Source organism: Psammomys obesus, unplaced genomic scaffold, assembly GCF_907164565.1.
Source record: "Psammomys obesus unplaced genomic scaffold, mPsaObe1.curated_primary_1811, whole genome shotgun sequence".
NCBI lineage: Eukaryota > Metazoa > Chordata > Mammalia > Rodentia > Muridae > Psammomys > Psammomys obesus.
The window spans coordinates 35,499,212-35,516,512 of record NW_026585644.1 but is presented as its reverse complement, the minus strand read 5'-3'; the positions used below and the strand labels follow the sequence as shown (position 1 = coordinate 35,516,512).

Genomic DNA, 17,301 nt, shown 5'->3' with positions numbered 1-17,301 from the left:
TAAACAGTTAAAATTCAACCCAAGCAAGTCTGCTTGTCTACATCATATAGACAAAAAAATAAAAAAGAAAACACTTGGACATTAGAACGAAATTAAGATGCCTTTTCCATCACCCTACCCCATAAACCACTTTCTCTCACTTCTGAATTTAAGACTTGCTTAATTTTATCTCTTTTCCTCTTGTTTTTGTTGGCCTGCCTCTCCCCCTCCTGACCCCTTTTTTGGTTTTTTGTTTTTGCTGTTGTTTTTTTAAGAGACAAAACCTTGCTCTGTAAGCCATGCTGTTCTAGAACTATGCAGCCCAGGCTGGCCTCAACCTCCGAAGTATGGGACTACAGGCACGCAGCACCACTCTGGACTCCACTCCACCATTTCTAAAGGGTGCTCAGACACAGCCAAGGAATTGTAGGTCCTCATGTTACTCTCAGTGAGTTGAAACCACAATTTTAAGGCATCATCACAGCACCGTAAATTCAATACCCCTGAGCATAACTTATTTAAAACTCCTGATAACAATCTCTACAAAATACTGATTAAAAAACCACAACTATAATCATTGCATAAGTTTTTTTAATTCAAATTCCAGTTGTTTTACTCATTTAAAATGTAAATGAACATGACTAAACTAGTATCAAAAAATCAAATCTGAAAAATGTTTTCTATTAATTTTATTACTTATTTGTAAAAACATTTTATGTGTATGGGTGCTTTCCCTGCATGTATGTCTGTACCAGGTGCACAAAACAGCCAGAAGGGGGTGTCAGATCCCCTAGAAGCACAACCTAGGTCCTCTGGAAGAGCAGCAAATGCTCTCAATCTCAAAGGCAACTCTCTAATCCTAATTCTATTATTTAAACAAACTACTTGACAACTGGTAATTTTTTTTTTCTTTTGAAAAGCCCAGGCTGGCCTTGCTATAAAGCCAAGGATGACCTGAGAGGTCTGGTCCTCCTACCTCTGCTTTCATTATGCATATACGTGCAGGTATGCGTTACCACATACAGTTTACTTAGTGCTAGGGACTGAACCCCAGGGCTTCATGTATGCTAGGCAAGAACTCTACCAACTGAGCCAATTTCAGCCCTGTTAATTCAGTTTAGTCTATCTACAAACAAAGAACCTGGGTTTTTCTTAGTCTATTGAAACTGAATTTTACCTGTTTTCTAAACGTAAACACTCCTACCTCCACCTCCCAATGCACATTACCATCCTTCAATAAGCATCCGTTCTGTGTGTGTGTGTGGTGCTGTGGTGATGGGACTGAACGCAAAGCCTTACACATATGAGATAAGCCTTCTACTAGGATCCATATTCCTTTTTTTGTTTTGTTTTGTTTTGTTTTTTGCAGCGGGGAGGGGCATTTCAAGACAGGGTTCTTCTTTGTAGCCTTGGCTGTCCTGGAACTCATCTGTAGAACAGGCTGGCTTCTAACTCAGAGATTCACTTACCTCTACTTCCCAAGTGCTGGGATTAAAGGCATGCACCATTGTCTGGCCTATTAGAACCCATATTATTATGACTCTCACTTCTATGTACCTGCTCTGTAATTTTTATAAACAGTGTGATGAACTCACTCTGTAGACTTCTTTGGTCTCCAAAACCCATAGTTTGATTGTTCGACCAGCTGAAAGTAACATCTTTCCATCTGGGCTGATACACAGAGAACTGACGCTGCTATTGTCTCCTTTCCATTTGCTGAATTGTGGGAGAAAACCAAAACATCACAATAAATGAGGGAAAATTATTCAGAGCAGAAAATATCAAAAAACAAGTCAGACATTAAAAATACTACTTAAGGTCCTGTGCCAAGTACATCCTCTACAACCTTACATTACGTTAGTAACCCCAGACATACCACAAAGGTAAAGCCTCCCTGACAAGGTCAGACCTCTCTGCAAACAGAGGATAAAAATCCCCTGACATATCAGGAAATGGGAGGACAAATGCTGTAAGAATAATACAGGGAGCTGGGAATTCTGTGACGATGAGGTAGGCTGTCTTAATGCCCAGGAAACATGCTGGCTAAACTTCCATAAGTTGATCCTCTGGCAGACTGGTCTAATCCCCTTAGCAACACCTGGTCTCTCTGCAGTCCCAAAGGCTATTTCTATCCTAGATCTACATGGAAGAAGTCCTAGAAGAATGAGTCTAATCTTCTGTACATAGTGATGCTGTGATAAACAATGGGGAACCAGAGTAATATTTAGAATGTAGTAATAGCTCAGCTCCTTTGTATCAGTAAGAACTCAAAATTAAAGCAAAGGATATAAACAGTCAATTCGTAAGACAAATACTGCTGAAAAGCCAAAAACACCTGAACTCGCTAGGAACCAATTTTTCAGTTTCTTATCAATTTCTATCATTTAAAGGCTCTTTTAGTTATTCATTATGCATTCACCAAGTTGATACATATTCAAAAGACATGATGCAAAGGATGAGGAGACAGCTTTAGCAAATAAACTGCTTACCCCAAGAGCATCAAGACCTTAGTTCAATCCCCAGTAGCCACATTAAAAAAAAAAAACAAAACAAAACTATAATATAAATTGTAATTAAAAGGAACAACACTGGAAAGTCTAAGGCAAAAGGGACTTTGGAGCTTGCTGATCAACCAACCTAGCCAAATAGACAAGTTCCAGGTCCCTTGAGACCCTGTCTCAAAAAAAATACAGAACAAAAAAGATGATGGATACCTGAAGAGACTGAAATTGACCCCTGGCCTCCATATGCATACTCCTCACGCTGCCTAGAAACCTGAGAAGCTTCCTGAGTCTGTCCTCATGCGTAGAGGATAATACCAACTTCCACCCCTACTAACAACTACACCCAAAGAAATTGTAACTTTTTGTTGTTGTTTTGGTTTTTCGAGACAAGTGTTTTTCTGTGTAGCCAGCTCGGGCTACAGAAAATCACATCTCCAGCTGTACAGACAGCACACATCCCACACAAGCACAAAAGATATCAGGGCCTACCAGATGACTCAGTGGCCTACAAGATGGCTCATCGGGAAAAGTGCAAGCTGTCATGCCTAAGAGCCTGAATTCAAACCCCAGGCCCACATGATGGAATGAAAGAGAAGATCAATTCCCAAAATTTATCTTCTAGCCTCTACACACAAGCCATAATGCATACGCACATACACATGAATAAACAATTTTTAAAAGAAAAGACAAGAATCAGGGGGGGTTGAAGAGACAGCTCTGGAGAGATGGCTCAGCAGTTAAGAGCACTGGTTGCTCTTTCATAGGACCCAGGTTCAATTCCCAGCACCCACATGGTAGCTCACACGAATCTTTAACTCCAGTTCCAGAGGATCCAATACCCTCACAGACATATATACAGGCAAAATACCTATGCACATGAAATAAAATATTTTTTTAAAATGTAAGGCAGGAGTGATGGCTCAATGGATAAGAGCACTGTCTGCTCTTCCAGGGGTACGGAGTTAAATTCCCAGCAACCACATGGTGGCTCACAACCATCAATACTGGAATTTGATGCTATCTTCTGGCATGTAGGCATACTCATCCATTAAATAAATAAAATCTACAAAAAAAAAAAAAGTGTACTACCCTTGCAGAAGGCCTGAGTTCAGGTCTTGACACACAGCTTGCAACAACTCATAACTAATCTCCAGGTCTTCTGGTCTCGGGCCCTCATATACACATATTAACACAAATACACATAATTAAAGCTTAAAAAAAAAAATCTTTTAAAAAGAAAAGAGTCCTGGTATAAAATTATTCTGAACCTAACACTCTTGTTCCACAAATCACCAATCAACTGTGAGGACAGAATTTTTTTTAAGTTTAATTTTTACTTTATGTGTTGGTGTAAGGAACTGGAGTTACAGACAGTTGCAAGCTACCACATGGGTGCTGGGAATTGAACCCAAGTCCTAGCAGACAATGCTCTCAACCACTGAGCTACCTCTCAGCCCCATGAGAAGAAAATTAAAGACAGTGACTAGCAAGCAAAATCACAGTACACACATGCACACTTCTTTCATAGAAATCTATGAAGTAACATGTCCAAAAGGAAAGGGAAATAGGATTAGGGAACAGGCTCCATTTAACAAAGAACACTTTCTGCAGAACTCATGCTGGTAGTTGTTCTGCAGACTAAAGTTATTGAAGTCCTCTGGGACACACATAAAACTGATTACAGGATGTGTCTACATGTACCTAAGTTACACTACTCCAAGAAAATAAAACAAGACACGAGACCAAGCAAAACTTTCAGAAATATAAATATAAACCTAGAACTCCACAAGCCTCTGCTGTAACAGTAAGTAGTCATATTGTTTATGACAAACTAATGGAGGGGGAGAGAAAAAGAATAATCCTAACACTTCACAGCACAAACTGGTGCATAATATTTATAATGGGAGGAAGAGGAAGATACAAATTAGCAGTGGTTAAGAACACTGCAAATAAAGCTGGAAACTCAATTATTTTATTATAGCATAGTTAAGTAGGAAAGCAGTCAGGCTTTCATCTAACCTATTTCTTAACTTTGCAACAGGAACACATGCAGGCTCATGAAGTTATGATTATACACTGCTATGTCTAACATGCTAACCCATTTCTGTATGAATGACCATGGACTCTCACACAGAGTGCTTGTACACTGCAAGGCCCACTCCAGACCACTGTCAAGACTCTCCACAGGTGTTTCTGGCCAGTGTGACCAGCAGTAAGTGCAGTACAAACACTGGCAAGCTCACCTGCACCTCCAGCCCCAAACCCTTCCTTAGATGTTAAACCCTTCTTGTGATCATGTATGCAAAGTCTGTCTTTTACTTCAAATTGTATGAAAGCTCCCAAACCACTTCTCTTTTCAGACCGTAATGCCTGTAACTAAAGGATATCTTAAAATATATTTTACTTTTTACAAGTTAGTCACTTTATATCCCTACTGTAGCCCCTGCCCTTACCTCTTCCCAGTCCTACTCTCCCTCCTTCTTGACCCCCATCCCGCTCCCCTAGTCCTCTAAAGGGGAGGTCCTCCTTCCTTACTATCTGACCCTAACCTATCAAGTCTCATCAGGACTGCCTGGATCCCGTTCCTCTGTAGGCTGGCAAGGTCGTCCCACCTGAGGGAAGTGATCAAAACTGAGTTCATATCAGAAACTGCCCTTGCTCCCCTTACTCGGATACCCATATAGAGACTGAGCTGCCTATGGGCTACATCTGAGCAGGAGGTCTAGGTCCTCTCTATGCATGTTCCTCGGTTGGTATACAGGGACCCCTGGGCCCAGATATTTTTTAATTTGGTTGGTCTCCTTATGGGGCTCCTGTCCCTTTCATGTCCTTCTGTAACCACCCCCTTCTTCCATAAGATTCCCTGCACTCTGCCTGAAGTTTGGCTGCCTATACACACTTATAAGCAGATATTAGCCATAAAATATAAGATAAACATACTAAAATCTACAGACCTAAAGAAGCTAAACAAGGAGGACCCTAGGGAAGAAGCATAATCCTCACTCAGAAGGCAAACAGGATAGACACCACAGAGGTGGAAGAGGGAACAGGACAGGAGCCTACCATAGATGACCGCGGAAAGTCTCCACCCAACAGGGGATAAAGGGTATTTTTATCCTCTATTATCCATTAGTACACCCACCTCTAAATCAATTTACTCACTACCAAGTTAATCTTTTACTTTCCTATCCCCTGGCCTTTGCTCTGACCATATCTCTACCTTCCTTTGCACATTCTTAAAAAAGGGTTTTTCCATCTTTCCCTATCCAAATCTATCTATGCAGGGTCCACCAGCCCTTTCCAACTCTACCTTGTGAATCTGACAAATAACCTCACGCCAACTATAAAATTTCTTGTACATTTTTTTTTTTTTTTTTTTTTTTTTTTTTTTACTTTATGCCATTTAGCTGCTTTCCCTCTACCTCATTCTCCTTAATCTCCTCTATTTTGTTTTTGTAGTAAAATCTTGAATGCTGGGGCTGGAGAGATGGCTCAGTGGTTAAGAGCACTGTCTGCATTTCCTAAAGTCCTGGGTTCAATTCCCAGCACCCACATGGCAGCTCAGAACTGTCTGTAACTCCAGTTCCAAGGGATTTGACACCTTCATGCTAATGCACATAAAATAAAAATAAATAATTTGAAAAAAAAATCTTGAATGCCTAATTTGACTAAAAGTCCCTGGAGAACCATCTACATAACTTTATGAACGCATATATTCCCTACAGTATCCCAAAAGATGCTGGGTCAACCTCCACTCCCAGGCATCGGAGGTACTCACCACTTTACTTTGCATGTCTGTATACTCCACTCCACAATATACTTATCATCTGAACAACTATATATGCAGTCATTGTCTTGATGCCACTGTATGCAATTGACTCTGTTTTCATGCCCACCACTCTACAGATTTAAAAAAAAGAAACAAAGTCTTACATAATAGTATGAATCCAGAATTACCAAACAATTACCCAAAACCTTAGTCCTTAACTACATCTTATCCATTTTAGTATTCCAACATCAAAAATGAGACAAACCAGCTAGAGCTTAAAATGTAAATTTTCTGTTCCTCTGTAGAAAAAAACCTACTTCTGCATCCTCAAAGGGTACTAGACTAAATGTCATTCACTTTTGACAGAAATGACAGCATAAGATGTGAGCCTACCATACTTGAAAGAACTACTGGACTCAAACCATGGATCCAAAAATCAACTTCTTTATGAAACAAGGACTGGTCTCCAACTTGTTATGCAGATGGAGATAGCCTTGAACTTACAGTAATCCTCCTGCCTCTGTCTGCCAAACATCTGAATCACAGACATTCATCAATGTCCAGCTGAAATCAACTTTTAAGGTAGTTAGTTGAAAAAAATACACACACACAAAATAAAAATCTGCCAACCAGGATGGCACTAGCCTCTAACCATAGCATAGAAGTACTGAGGAGTTTGAGGCCTGCCTGAACTATACAGTAGTGTGCTACCTCAAAAGGAGCTTTTTTTTCAATAAAGAAATCAGTGTTTCTTCAGATAGACCCTGTTTGTGTAACACAGATGACAACATATTCTATCAACAATGCTTTTATCGTTTTTAGTTTCCAACCACAGAGGTAGAACCCACTTGGAGAGGAATAACACATTCTGACATAGGCCAAAATTTTGTCATCTTTATAATCTTTAATGTAGACAATTTTGGTGGTATGTGTGTATATTCATGCTTGGAAATTGTATGTGTGTGCCAGCACATTCATCTGAGTGCTGGCCAGAGGACAATGTCAGCTGACATTCCTCAGAAATTGTTACTTTTTAAAATTTTATTTTGAGACAGGGTCTTTTCCTCGCCTGAAGCTTGCCACGAAGGCGAAGCTATCTTGCCATCCAGCCCCAAAGAGCTATGTGTCTCTGCCTTCCCAGTACTGGGATAGCATACTCCACCATGCCTAACCTTTTCAAATTTCATGTTGGTCCTGGAGACTAAATCCAGGGCCTTCTACTGCAAGGCAGGCATCATACCCAACTAAGCTATCTCCCAGCCCAATGTAGATAATTTCTAAAAGCAGCTTTAAAGCCAAATCATTTTTCAAGTTTCATATGTATACACACACACACATATATGAGCATGTATTTGTCTGCATATGCACAGAGAGGCCTTTGGAAACAGACAGAGGAAAACCAGGCATTTTTCATCCACCAAACTCTGGGGATTTTTCTTGTTGCTGTTTGCATGGGCTTTTCAGGGTGGCAATGCAATAATGCTACTGAAACACAGGGATTATCCTCTCACTAGTGATGGTGACAAATGAGGAAGACTTCCAGAAATCATTATTAATTCTAAAACCCTGACTTACACCACACTTATAAATTCAAGGGACGACATTAGGGGGAAGGGGTCCATTCTTTCACAAGAGAAAAACTGAAAACTACCAAATGGTCAATTATATACTGAAGGGACTATCCAATTTAACACAAACTTGGGACAGTCATTAGAAAGATTTCAACTTATTTCAGATTAGATGAAAACTGCTTATAACAATAAACACAAAAATCAGAATACTATTAATGACCACATGAACTATTTTTTTTCAGTCTATGTATTAAGCATAAAAATACACAAAATAAAAAAAAATACACAAACTAATAAAGGGAGAGCTCTCTTGGCGACAGATTCATTACTTTTCCATTTTCAATTTTGTATCATTCCAAATTTTCTATGGTTGTTTAAAATGAAAAACCTGATGTCTTGTCCTTTCACACGGTAAGCGTTCTCTATACAGACATCTGTCCAGTGAACAAAAGCACACTGTAACATAGCCTGAAACCAATTACACCAGGAAAGTAACTGTCTTCCAGCGGCTGACCCACACTTCTACAGTGTCTGAAACACTGGGCTGGGACTCTGCAACACCCAGGTCTGCTGTGCCAGCTGGATCCACTGCCAATATGTTTTGCGAGAAGACATGGCTGGAGGGAAAGATAGGACCTTATTTCCCCTGGCCTCTTGTTTGCATCACCCCAATTGTTGGCTTCTTCACCCGTGGCAGTATAAACTGCCAAGAGGCAATCTTCCTAACCCGAGAGAAAACAGTGTCATCCCTCCCTTCAGCCATTAGGGGAACAGTCTCTGAAATGTGTGTCCCAGGCCCAGAGTCCACAGAGGACAGTAGTGCGAGCAAAGTCAACTACTTTGGTCTCCGCTTCAGCTGCAACTCCGAGTGCCGCCCTTGTGCCCTCTAAGAGGAAGAGTCTTCCTGAAGCTGCCGTCTGTGCTGACTTGCAAGCCCCAATCCCCTCTGACTTGTCAGAGCCCTCTGTACTCTGACTCATGTAAGTGTGCATTACCTACAGAGCTCTGAAAGAATATTATGTAATGTTTCAATGCAACGGGATGGGCAACTGCTCTCACATACAGCGCTCATCACTATCTTCAAGTACTTTTAATAATCTCTAATAATTAGTTTCTGTCACATCTTTTATAGAAAACACACAAATATACTTACTATTAATTTACTGTGTAATTCTCCTTTTACTGTACTATACAATAAAATGCTACCAACTGCTGTGCCAAGAGCCAACAGGTCAACCTGGTCACTTGTTCCTATAACTTCTGATTTCCTTTTTTTCCTTTGATGGCTTTCCTGGGGGAAAAAAAAAGTAAAAATAGGATTTTAACTTAGTATTTCAAATATACACCAAATATCGCTAATATATAAATACCAGTCCCATTAGGCCTAAAGGACACTTTTACAAAGTTTCTGGGTCCACTTCCCACCCCTTCAGAAAGAGGTCAGGCAGCAAACTGTCCCACTTCGTACACTCTTAGCACTCTCTTAACAGACCCAACACTCCTTCTTCTCAACGCTCCTTCTTCTTCTCAAATAGCAACTCTTCCTAGCAGGTCCCAGGGAAGTTTCCCCTCCACAACAAGAGATTTACAGCAAGGGTCTATGAACCCCATACATGCAGGCCCAAGCAGCCAACTCTTCATTTTCCTTAAATTCTAGCTTCATTTTCAAGAAAACACAATTTTCTATTCACATACATCAATTTCAATCTGAGTCAACCAATAGTTCTGAGTAGCAGCATGCCCTAGTGGCTGGTTATGGGTTAATCTGGTACTTTCCTGCTGGGCTGCTGCTTCTGCTGACTTTGAAGACACCCTATCCACCTGGTGGGGAAAAGCCATCAGACTGTGATACATCACAGCTCATGCCTGGCCATCAAAAGTGGCCAGCTATGGTATACCAAGCATCTAAGCCCAGCACTCAAGAGGTAGAGGTCACTCTTGGCTACATGAGAGCCTGTCTCAAAATTTGAAAGCAAACAAAAACTCATGAACTCAAGAGTACCATTACATCAGAGCTTGTAATGCTGAAATTTCAATTTTTATTAACTTTTCTTCCATAGACTTTAGAAATGTGTATAAGCCCGTATGTATGTATGTGTGTAACACGGATGCCTGGTACCCACAAAGGCCAAGCGAGCATCAGATCCCCAGGAACTAGAGGTACAGTTGGTTGTTAGCTGCCACGTGGGTGCTGGAAAACAAATCAAGGGCCTCTAAAAGAGCAGGAAGCTCTCTGCAGCTGAGCCATCTTTCCAACCCACTTCCGTGGATTCCTTAGCACTTTCCAACCTATATAAATAACCGTGTGGTTTAAACTTTAGTGTAAGGAAGCTCTGGAAATCTTTTGGTATGAAGCAAGACTAATACCCTAGAAAGGGGACTTTCCTTACTCAGGCAGGGTCTCTGCTCAACACAGCTCCACTCAATCCAAGAACCGCTGGTGAAAGCTACAACACTGCCATGTGAGGAGAAGACCAAGGGACAGAAGCAGCAATGGCACAATGTGCCTGTAACCCAGTACCCGGGAGGTCCTGAAACAAGCCCAGGAGCTCCGGGCTAGCCTAAGCTACATACGCTCCTCCCAAGAAAGATAGACAGACAGGACAGTCAGTAGGATGGTCAGTCCACTGATCAGAGATTTCTAAAGCAGCCCTTTTCCCCCAGATTCCTAAAGCGTATTTTCTTTTTCTCCCTATTTCTTTCTTTTTTTTTTTTTTTTTTTTTTTTTTGGTCTTAAAAGGAATACATTTAAAGAATTTAACTTTTAGAACCGCTGACAAAAATAGTTACATTTTAGTGAAAAAGTAACTTTTCACTAAAGAGTAACATCTTTGCAAGTCCTTAGAAATGTAACTATATTAATAAAACCAAGAGATGTTACAAGAAAATCCAAAAGCCAAAATATAGTCTGGAAGTCTCAGACTATATATGAAACACTGAAACTTCTGAATTAGGAACACCCTAGTTCCTATCTCAGTTTTATGGTTTTTAAAGTGACTTTGAATGGCCCCAAATCACAAATGAGATTTCTACTCAAGATCACGAACAGAAACACCTGTATCACGATGGGTGGGGCGGGGACACTAACCTAGAGCATTTCAGATTTTCAATTTTCACATCAGAAATGTTCAAACAGTAAAGTGAAGGCAAATATTATGATATCCCAAACTCCTCAATTCTGAAACACCTCACAATCACTACCGCCTTACCAAAGTGTCTTCTCTGTATGGGCACAGCCCTGGTCTCCATTACAGAAGAGCTTAAAGCCTGCCCAGGTTATCTGAGACTGTCTAAAATAAAGAGCTGGGCATTGTGGCATATGTCTTTAAGTCAAGCACTTGAGAGACAGAGGCAGGAGGATCTCTGTAAGTTTGAGGCCAGCTTGGTCTACATAGTAGTCCAGGATAGCCAGTACAACACAGGAAAACATTTGAAAAACCACAATACAACTGGGTGTGATAGTACATGCCTTTAATTCCAGCACTCAGGGAGGCAGAGGCAGGCAGATCGATTTGAGTTTGAGGGCAGCCTAGTCTACAAAGTGAGTCCAGGACAGCCAAAGCTATACAGAGAAACCCTGTCTGGGAAAAAAAACCAAACAAACACACACACACACACACACACACACAAAAGAAAAAAAAAAAAGAAAAACCAAAATATGTATGTTTTTACTTTATCCAAATTAAATTATATACATTGAAGTTTCTTAAAGTATAAAACAAAAACTCGTCCAAATATGCTTTATTTTTTTAAAGAAAAAAATTAACAGTATTATCAAAACCTTGTTTGTCCCAGCTTCAGAATCAGTTTCTGGTGGAAGCAAAAGCTAGTTAGTGGAAGGACTCACTTCAGGTTTTTCACAACTTCAAGAATCACTCCCTGGTGATCTTCTAAAGCTAAATACTTCGTGTATTTAATCTCAACTCAATACTGGAGTAGGAGAGAACAGAGAATCATGGTCTCAAGGCTTGTCTGGGCTACAGACTGAGTTCCAAGTCAGCCTGAGTAAATGACCCAATCTAAGAAACAAGTACAGGGCTTGAGGCCTGGCTTAGGGTTAGAGCATTTACATAACAAATTCAATCTCTGGTACCCCTCAAAAAAGCAAATGCAACTATACATACCTGCCCATGTACCAGATGGAAAGATGATCAAGTTCACCATATAACACAGCAACCAAATCAGTAATTTATATAACCAATGTGCACCTTAGTAAAATATAATGGCTTCAAACTGTTGGTGTGTATGTGTGTGTAAGTGTCCACAGAAGCAGGGGATCAGATCCCTTGACGCTCTAGTTATAGGCGTGGGAGCCACCCAATGTGGGTGCTGAGAGGCAAACTCAGGGCCTCTGACTGGGCCATAATGCTTATTCTTAACTACGACGCTACCTCACCACCCCTCAATCTAGTGTTTTAAAGTACAACTCCACACAAAACAGTCCTGAATCCAGGTCAGCGCTACTGACTCCAGCTCCATTCTTACACCACACTCTCTAAACTTTACACAATCTCTTCCTCCAGAAACCTCTTGCTTCTCTTAAGTCATACCATGTCAGAGACCACTAAATCCTGAGCTGTCCATTTGTTAGTCATAGCTTTCCCTCTAAAGAGCTCAGCATTATGTCACATAATAAAAAAGGTTGAATAAAAAGGGTTGGCTGAGAATTTGGCTCAAGTATCTGTAATTGAAAAATCTGCATGAAGGCAGGAGTGAAAACTTATTTTTAAAAATGTGGTTTCTTAGAGTAAAAAGGTTTCTAATGTGAGCTAAGCAATAAACACCAGAAGCCTGTCTAATCAAGGTTATCAGAATGCTGAGATTGTCACATACATTAGTTATAGATCAGGTGAAGACAAGGGCTTAAAAAGCATAACCAAGTCAGTCACAGCAATGCATTCCTTTAATCCCAGTGCTCAGGAAACAGAGGCAGGTGGATCTCTGAGGCCAGCCTGGTCTAGAAAGTGACTTCCAGAACAGCCAAGGCTTTTACACAGAGAAACCCTTCCTTGTCTTGGGGGGGGGGGGGGAATTCAAATAAATAAACAAGTTTCACAGAAAAACTTATCCTCATCATTTCCTTACCTTTCTAATCTGCCTCAATTACTGTTGTTATAACCTGCTAAATCTGTTTCACAACCCACTAACAGATCAAACCAGTCTTAAAAACTGACTTCTAGACACTGAAAATTAAGTTCAATTTTTAGTAAGTAGTAATCCAGTTTAGTAAAAGTAATCTATTTTTGACCTGTTTTAGTGGTACTTACTCTGCCATAAGTATTTCATAAATAAGAGTGAAAAAATACACATTTCACAAAATTACAAATATATCAAAACAAATATTCTGCCAATAAGGCTCTAATCTGCCACCTTTACCTTCTTTTGAAATTTAAATACTTGAGACCTCTAGACAGTCAGGAACACAGCTGAACTGTGCTGTATCTCCAAGAAATGGGAATGAAGATAGCTTAAATTCTTCCTAGAAATATCATCAGTGTTTCAGTCCTGCTCTGATGACATCTAATACCTGAAATGCCAATTCCTTCAGTCAGGTTCTATGCTGTATATTTGTTTCTCCAAAGCTTGTGGTAGACAACATCAGACAAGGCCAGATAGAACAAGGGTTCTACTACCAGAGGATAAAGAAAGAAAAGTTTGAGAGAAGGGTTGGGGAGGAAACAGGATCAGTTTCTAGGTGGCTTAAATGTGTGGCTCTAGCCTGCCACTAGCATAAGAGCATAAGATCACAAATATAAACCAGAAAAAGGCTAAAACTATCAATGCATAAACTTAAAGGCTGTATGATCATTCTGGAGACAAGAAAAAGCAATCTAGCTTTTTTAAACATTTATGAACCACTACGACAACCTGTTATCCAAGAAACACAGCATGAATTTATATTTCTTTGGTGATAGAATATCTTCATACATTGTCCTTCCAGCAAAGTGTCAATTATTAAACCAAGTGCAGAACACCCACATGAACTTACTGACATTGAAGAACACAGCACTACATGAGTCCAGACAGAATATTTACTATGGAGCAGGTCTTTGTTTTTGTTCGTTTCTCTGTGTAGCCTTGGCTGTCCTAGACTCTCACTGTAGACCAGGCTGGCTTCAAACTCATGGATTCTCCAGGCTCTGCCTCCCCAAGTGCTGGGATTGCAAGTGTGTGCCACTGTGTCTGGCTCATGGACCAGGTCTTACTACAACAATCATATACATTATCTCATTTAATCCTAAAGGTTTTGGAAGTAGGAGAGCATTATCTCTGCTTCCACACTGAAGTAGTCTCATACCAGACCTTACCAATATGCTAGGAACATGGTCTTCATAAAAACAACCTTTTTGTGTGTTTCATACTTTAAAGGCTCAAAGATGAAAAATAAAATGGGTTTAGTATGAAGAAACCATCTTAGTACTTAAAAAATAGCAGGGCACACAATCCAGGGAGCCACAAACTTGGATCCATATCCTACCATAACCCACCCCCATCCTACTCCCTGCCCCATCACAAAGCCAGACCTTTCAATTCCACTGTTTGAAATATGTACAAACTTAATGCCAGAAAACCGCTTCCCTAATTTTCAAGTAAAACTGATGCTTCAGTAAGTCACATACCCAGGATGGTATCTCTGCAGCTCTCTGAGTATCCTGGCTCTCGTGACTAAAGCGCAAGGGTAGTAGTGTAAGGGCACTGGGCTGGGAGTCAGTACCATGATCCTGCAGCCACTGCTTTGGTTAAGCCATTTAGCTTCCTGGGCCCTGACTTAATCAAATGCTATAATCTCTTCTGCTTTATTTTTAATTTTGTGGTGCTATTGATTAAACTCAGAGCTTCTCATGTGCTAGGCAAGTATTCTATCTTTGGGCTACATCCCAGCCTAAGTTCTTTAAAATGCAGTGATTACAGGACATTTTGTGGTTACATATCAAAAATGGCAACATATGCGTAAAAAAAGTGACACTAACACTTGGGGGACAGGGCTTGCTGGGGACAGAACCACATACAAATCAGGCACACCGCTTTAGGCTCATAACCAGTAGTATTCAGGTCAGATGTTTTGTCATATAACTTTGCTCTAACCTTGTTGGAAGGTTAAAGTAGGGCTCCTTTAACAACACTTTTATTCCTACTGTATCACAGTGGATGAATATAATATTCAAACCATGATGTTAAAAAACTTGGGTTTCATTCTGGGGCATAGAAGATGAGGAGTCAACAGGAAAGCAAAGTGAATGAAGTTCACTTTATCTAATATTAACTACCTGTTGCAGACAACTAAGAAATAGGTTTTAAGGACTAATTCCTTTTGGGCTTTATTGACATTGCTTACTTTTACATTCCTTGCAGGACTAACTATACAAATGCGAAATACTAATACAGGTAATAAGCATTGCACTTAAGACACCCTATACTATTCTAAGTGATTCTGCATTATTAAATATACTACCTTTCAAAACTACTCTATAAAGAGGTATGACTACCCTCATGTTATAAATAGGGAACAACACAATTATAACAGAGGCTAGACTTGCTTGGGTACGTTCATTTAACTAACCACTGATCTGTATTTCTGAGTGTTGCTATTTGCACCACTTTAAAGGACTGTTAAATTACAAAGCAAACTTTATAAAGTAAAAAGTACCACAGTTATAATACTGACAATTATAAAACTTTCACAAAACTAATTGTATTTGACTTATAGGGCCCAATATGTGCTCTTTGTTACCAAGAGAAACTGGAAATATAGCTTAAAAAATCTGATAAATACCTAAACATACTAACCCAAAGTACAGCAAGTTAGACATAAGCGCAACAACTTCCAACCCAAAGATTTAAGCACAAGCGTTCTCTGGTGATCAGAAGGAATAAGCTATCCCAAACACTAACTTCGTAAATTTTACACCAGTGACAGCAAAACGTCACATACTTTAGGATGCCCCCCCAGCTCCGGTTCAAACAGAAGTGCTTCCTTTTGCCTATCTACTGCCTAACTGCAACAACCACGTGCGCGTTGAGATGAAACTGAGTGACTCAACAGTGAACAGCATTTACCTGACATCGAAAAGGATTCCCTAACTCAGCAGTTTACCAACTATGGGGGGGGGGGGGGAATCACTGGGATGTCCATCATATGCCTTAAACCAGGCGATTCTACTATTTCGCTTTACCTCTGCATCCTAAGGATAAGAGGGGAGGGTAAGAAAGGTGGAACTTGAGCAGAAGTTAAAAGGCTGAGCATGAAAGGAAGCTAAGAAAGTAGAGAGTTTGTGGGAGTTAGACTCCCACAGCCTAGAACACGTGTTGAACACGCATCCAAGCAAAGGGGCTCCCGGAAGGGAGAAAACGAGACTTGCGCATTCCAACTGCCCAAAGCAAAACCAATAGCCGGGTTTGGGATGCGGAAGCGCTAGACTGTCTTAAAGTACGCAGTCGGTCGCTCTGATGGGGACACGCTGAGGAGGCAGGCCTGGAAGTACCGGGGGGCACTTCCCGGGGGGTACCGAGGGCTCCGGCGAACATGGCGGCCCAGCGACAGCCAGTACAGACAGCCCGGAGACCGCCGGATCGGGCCGCACCCTCTCACTGGCCCCTCGGGACAGGCCGCACTCTCGGTCCCGGCGTGGGGCCAGGAGGCGCCGCCGTCCGGCCCCGCGCCTCCTCGCCCGGCCCGCCCCGGGCCACGCGCGACGCGGTGCCACGCGCCACCCGGCCCGGGACGCCGCAGCCCGGCCAGGAGGGCGCCCTCCCCGCCGCCGTCCCGGTCGCCCTACCTTGGCCTGCAGCCGCGCTGGCGCCCAGGCCAGGCAGGTGCAGGTACCGCTGAGGTGCGCGGAAGGAACGTACTCCTGGTGCAGCCGGTTGTTGCCCGTCTCCCACACCCGCAAGTGACCGTCGCTAGAGGCTAACGCGAAGTAGGCCTGATTGTCCGGCGAGAAGGCGCAGGGGACCCCCGCCGGGGCCAAGGGGTCGCAGCTACCGCCGCCACCGGCCGCCATTGCTGCTCTGGCTCCGCGGCAGCCACGTGTTCGCCCAGGCGCAGGCGCACGGGCGCGGGGCGGGGCCTGGAGAGAGGAAGTGGGGCGGAGGGAACGCTGAGAGCCCAGGGAGTGGCTGATCGTGACGCAGGCCAGCGTCGAGTGAGGCCCACCCTGTGGACGGTGGCTCGGCGGGATCCCTCGTAACTTAGTCTGAGAAAAGCCTGGGCAAATGATTGCATACTGTCGTACACGGTCCTTCTTTTTAAAATGTATCCTGCGAGATAACTAGACCGAATGTTTAAAAGAAATAGGTGCTTAGATCTCCAAAACTGTAACAACTGTTTCCATCTTCCTGTAGTCTCTTGGAGAATGTAGTTAGAGGCTTACAGTGATTATACAATCGTAGTACTCTCAAAGTTATAGTTGGGGCTTGGGGAAGGAAGCAAGATGCTTGTTTTGACTGTGTTAACATACGGATCCTAATTGGAAACCTG

The 17,301-nt window shown here is 41.8% G+C and overlaps 1 protein-coding gene and 1 non-coding gene across 2 annotated transcripts in view; both read right to left on the bottom strand.

The window, feature by feature from the left end:
* Positions 1 to 16,837, bottom strand: part of Wdr43 (WD repeat domain 43) — a 46,538-nt gene extending 29,701 nt beyond the window's left edge. The window contains exons 1-4 of the mRNA XM_055627223.1: positions 16,601 to 16,837; positions 8,977 to 9,114; positions 6,262 to 6,383; positions 1,575 to 1,695 (exon numbers count right to left, since the gene is read on the bottom strand). Coding sequence (XP_055483198.1) covers positions 1,575 to 1,695; positions 6,262 to 6,383; positions 8,977 to 9,114; positions 16,601 to 16,825 — 606 coding nt within the window. The 5' untranslated portion in view covers positions 16,826 to 16,837. The remainder of the gene's footprint in view (positions 1 to 1,574; positions 1,696 to 6,261; positions 6,384 to 8,976; positions 9,115 to 16,600) is intronic.
* Positions 382 to 466, bottom strand: LOC129691680 (small nucleolar RNA SNORD53/SNORD92). The gene has a single exon (XR_008722527.1). It is a non-coding gene; the product is annotated as a small nucleolar RNA SNORD53/SNORD92 (small nucleolar RNA).
* Positions 16,838 to 17,301: the final 464 nt, after the last annotated feature.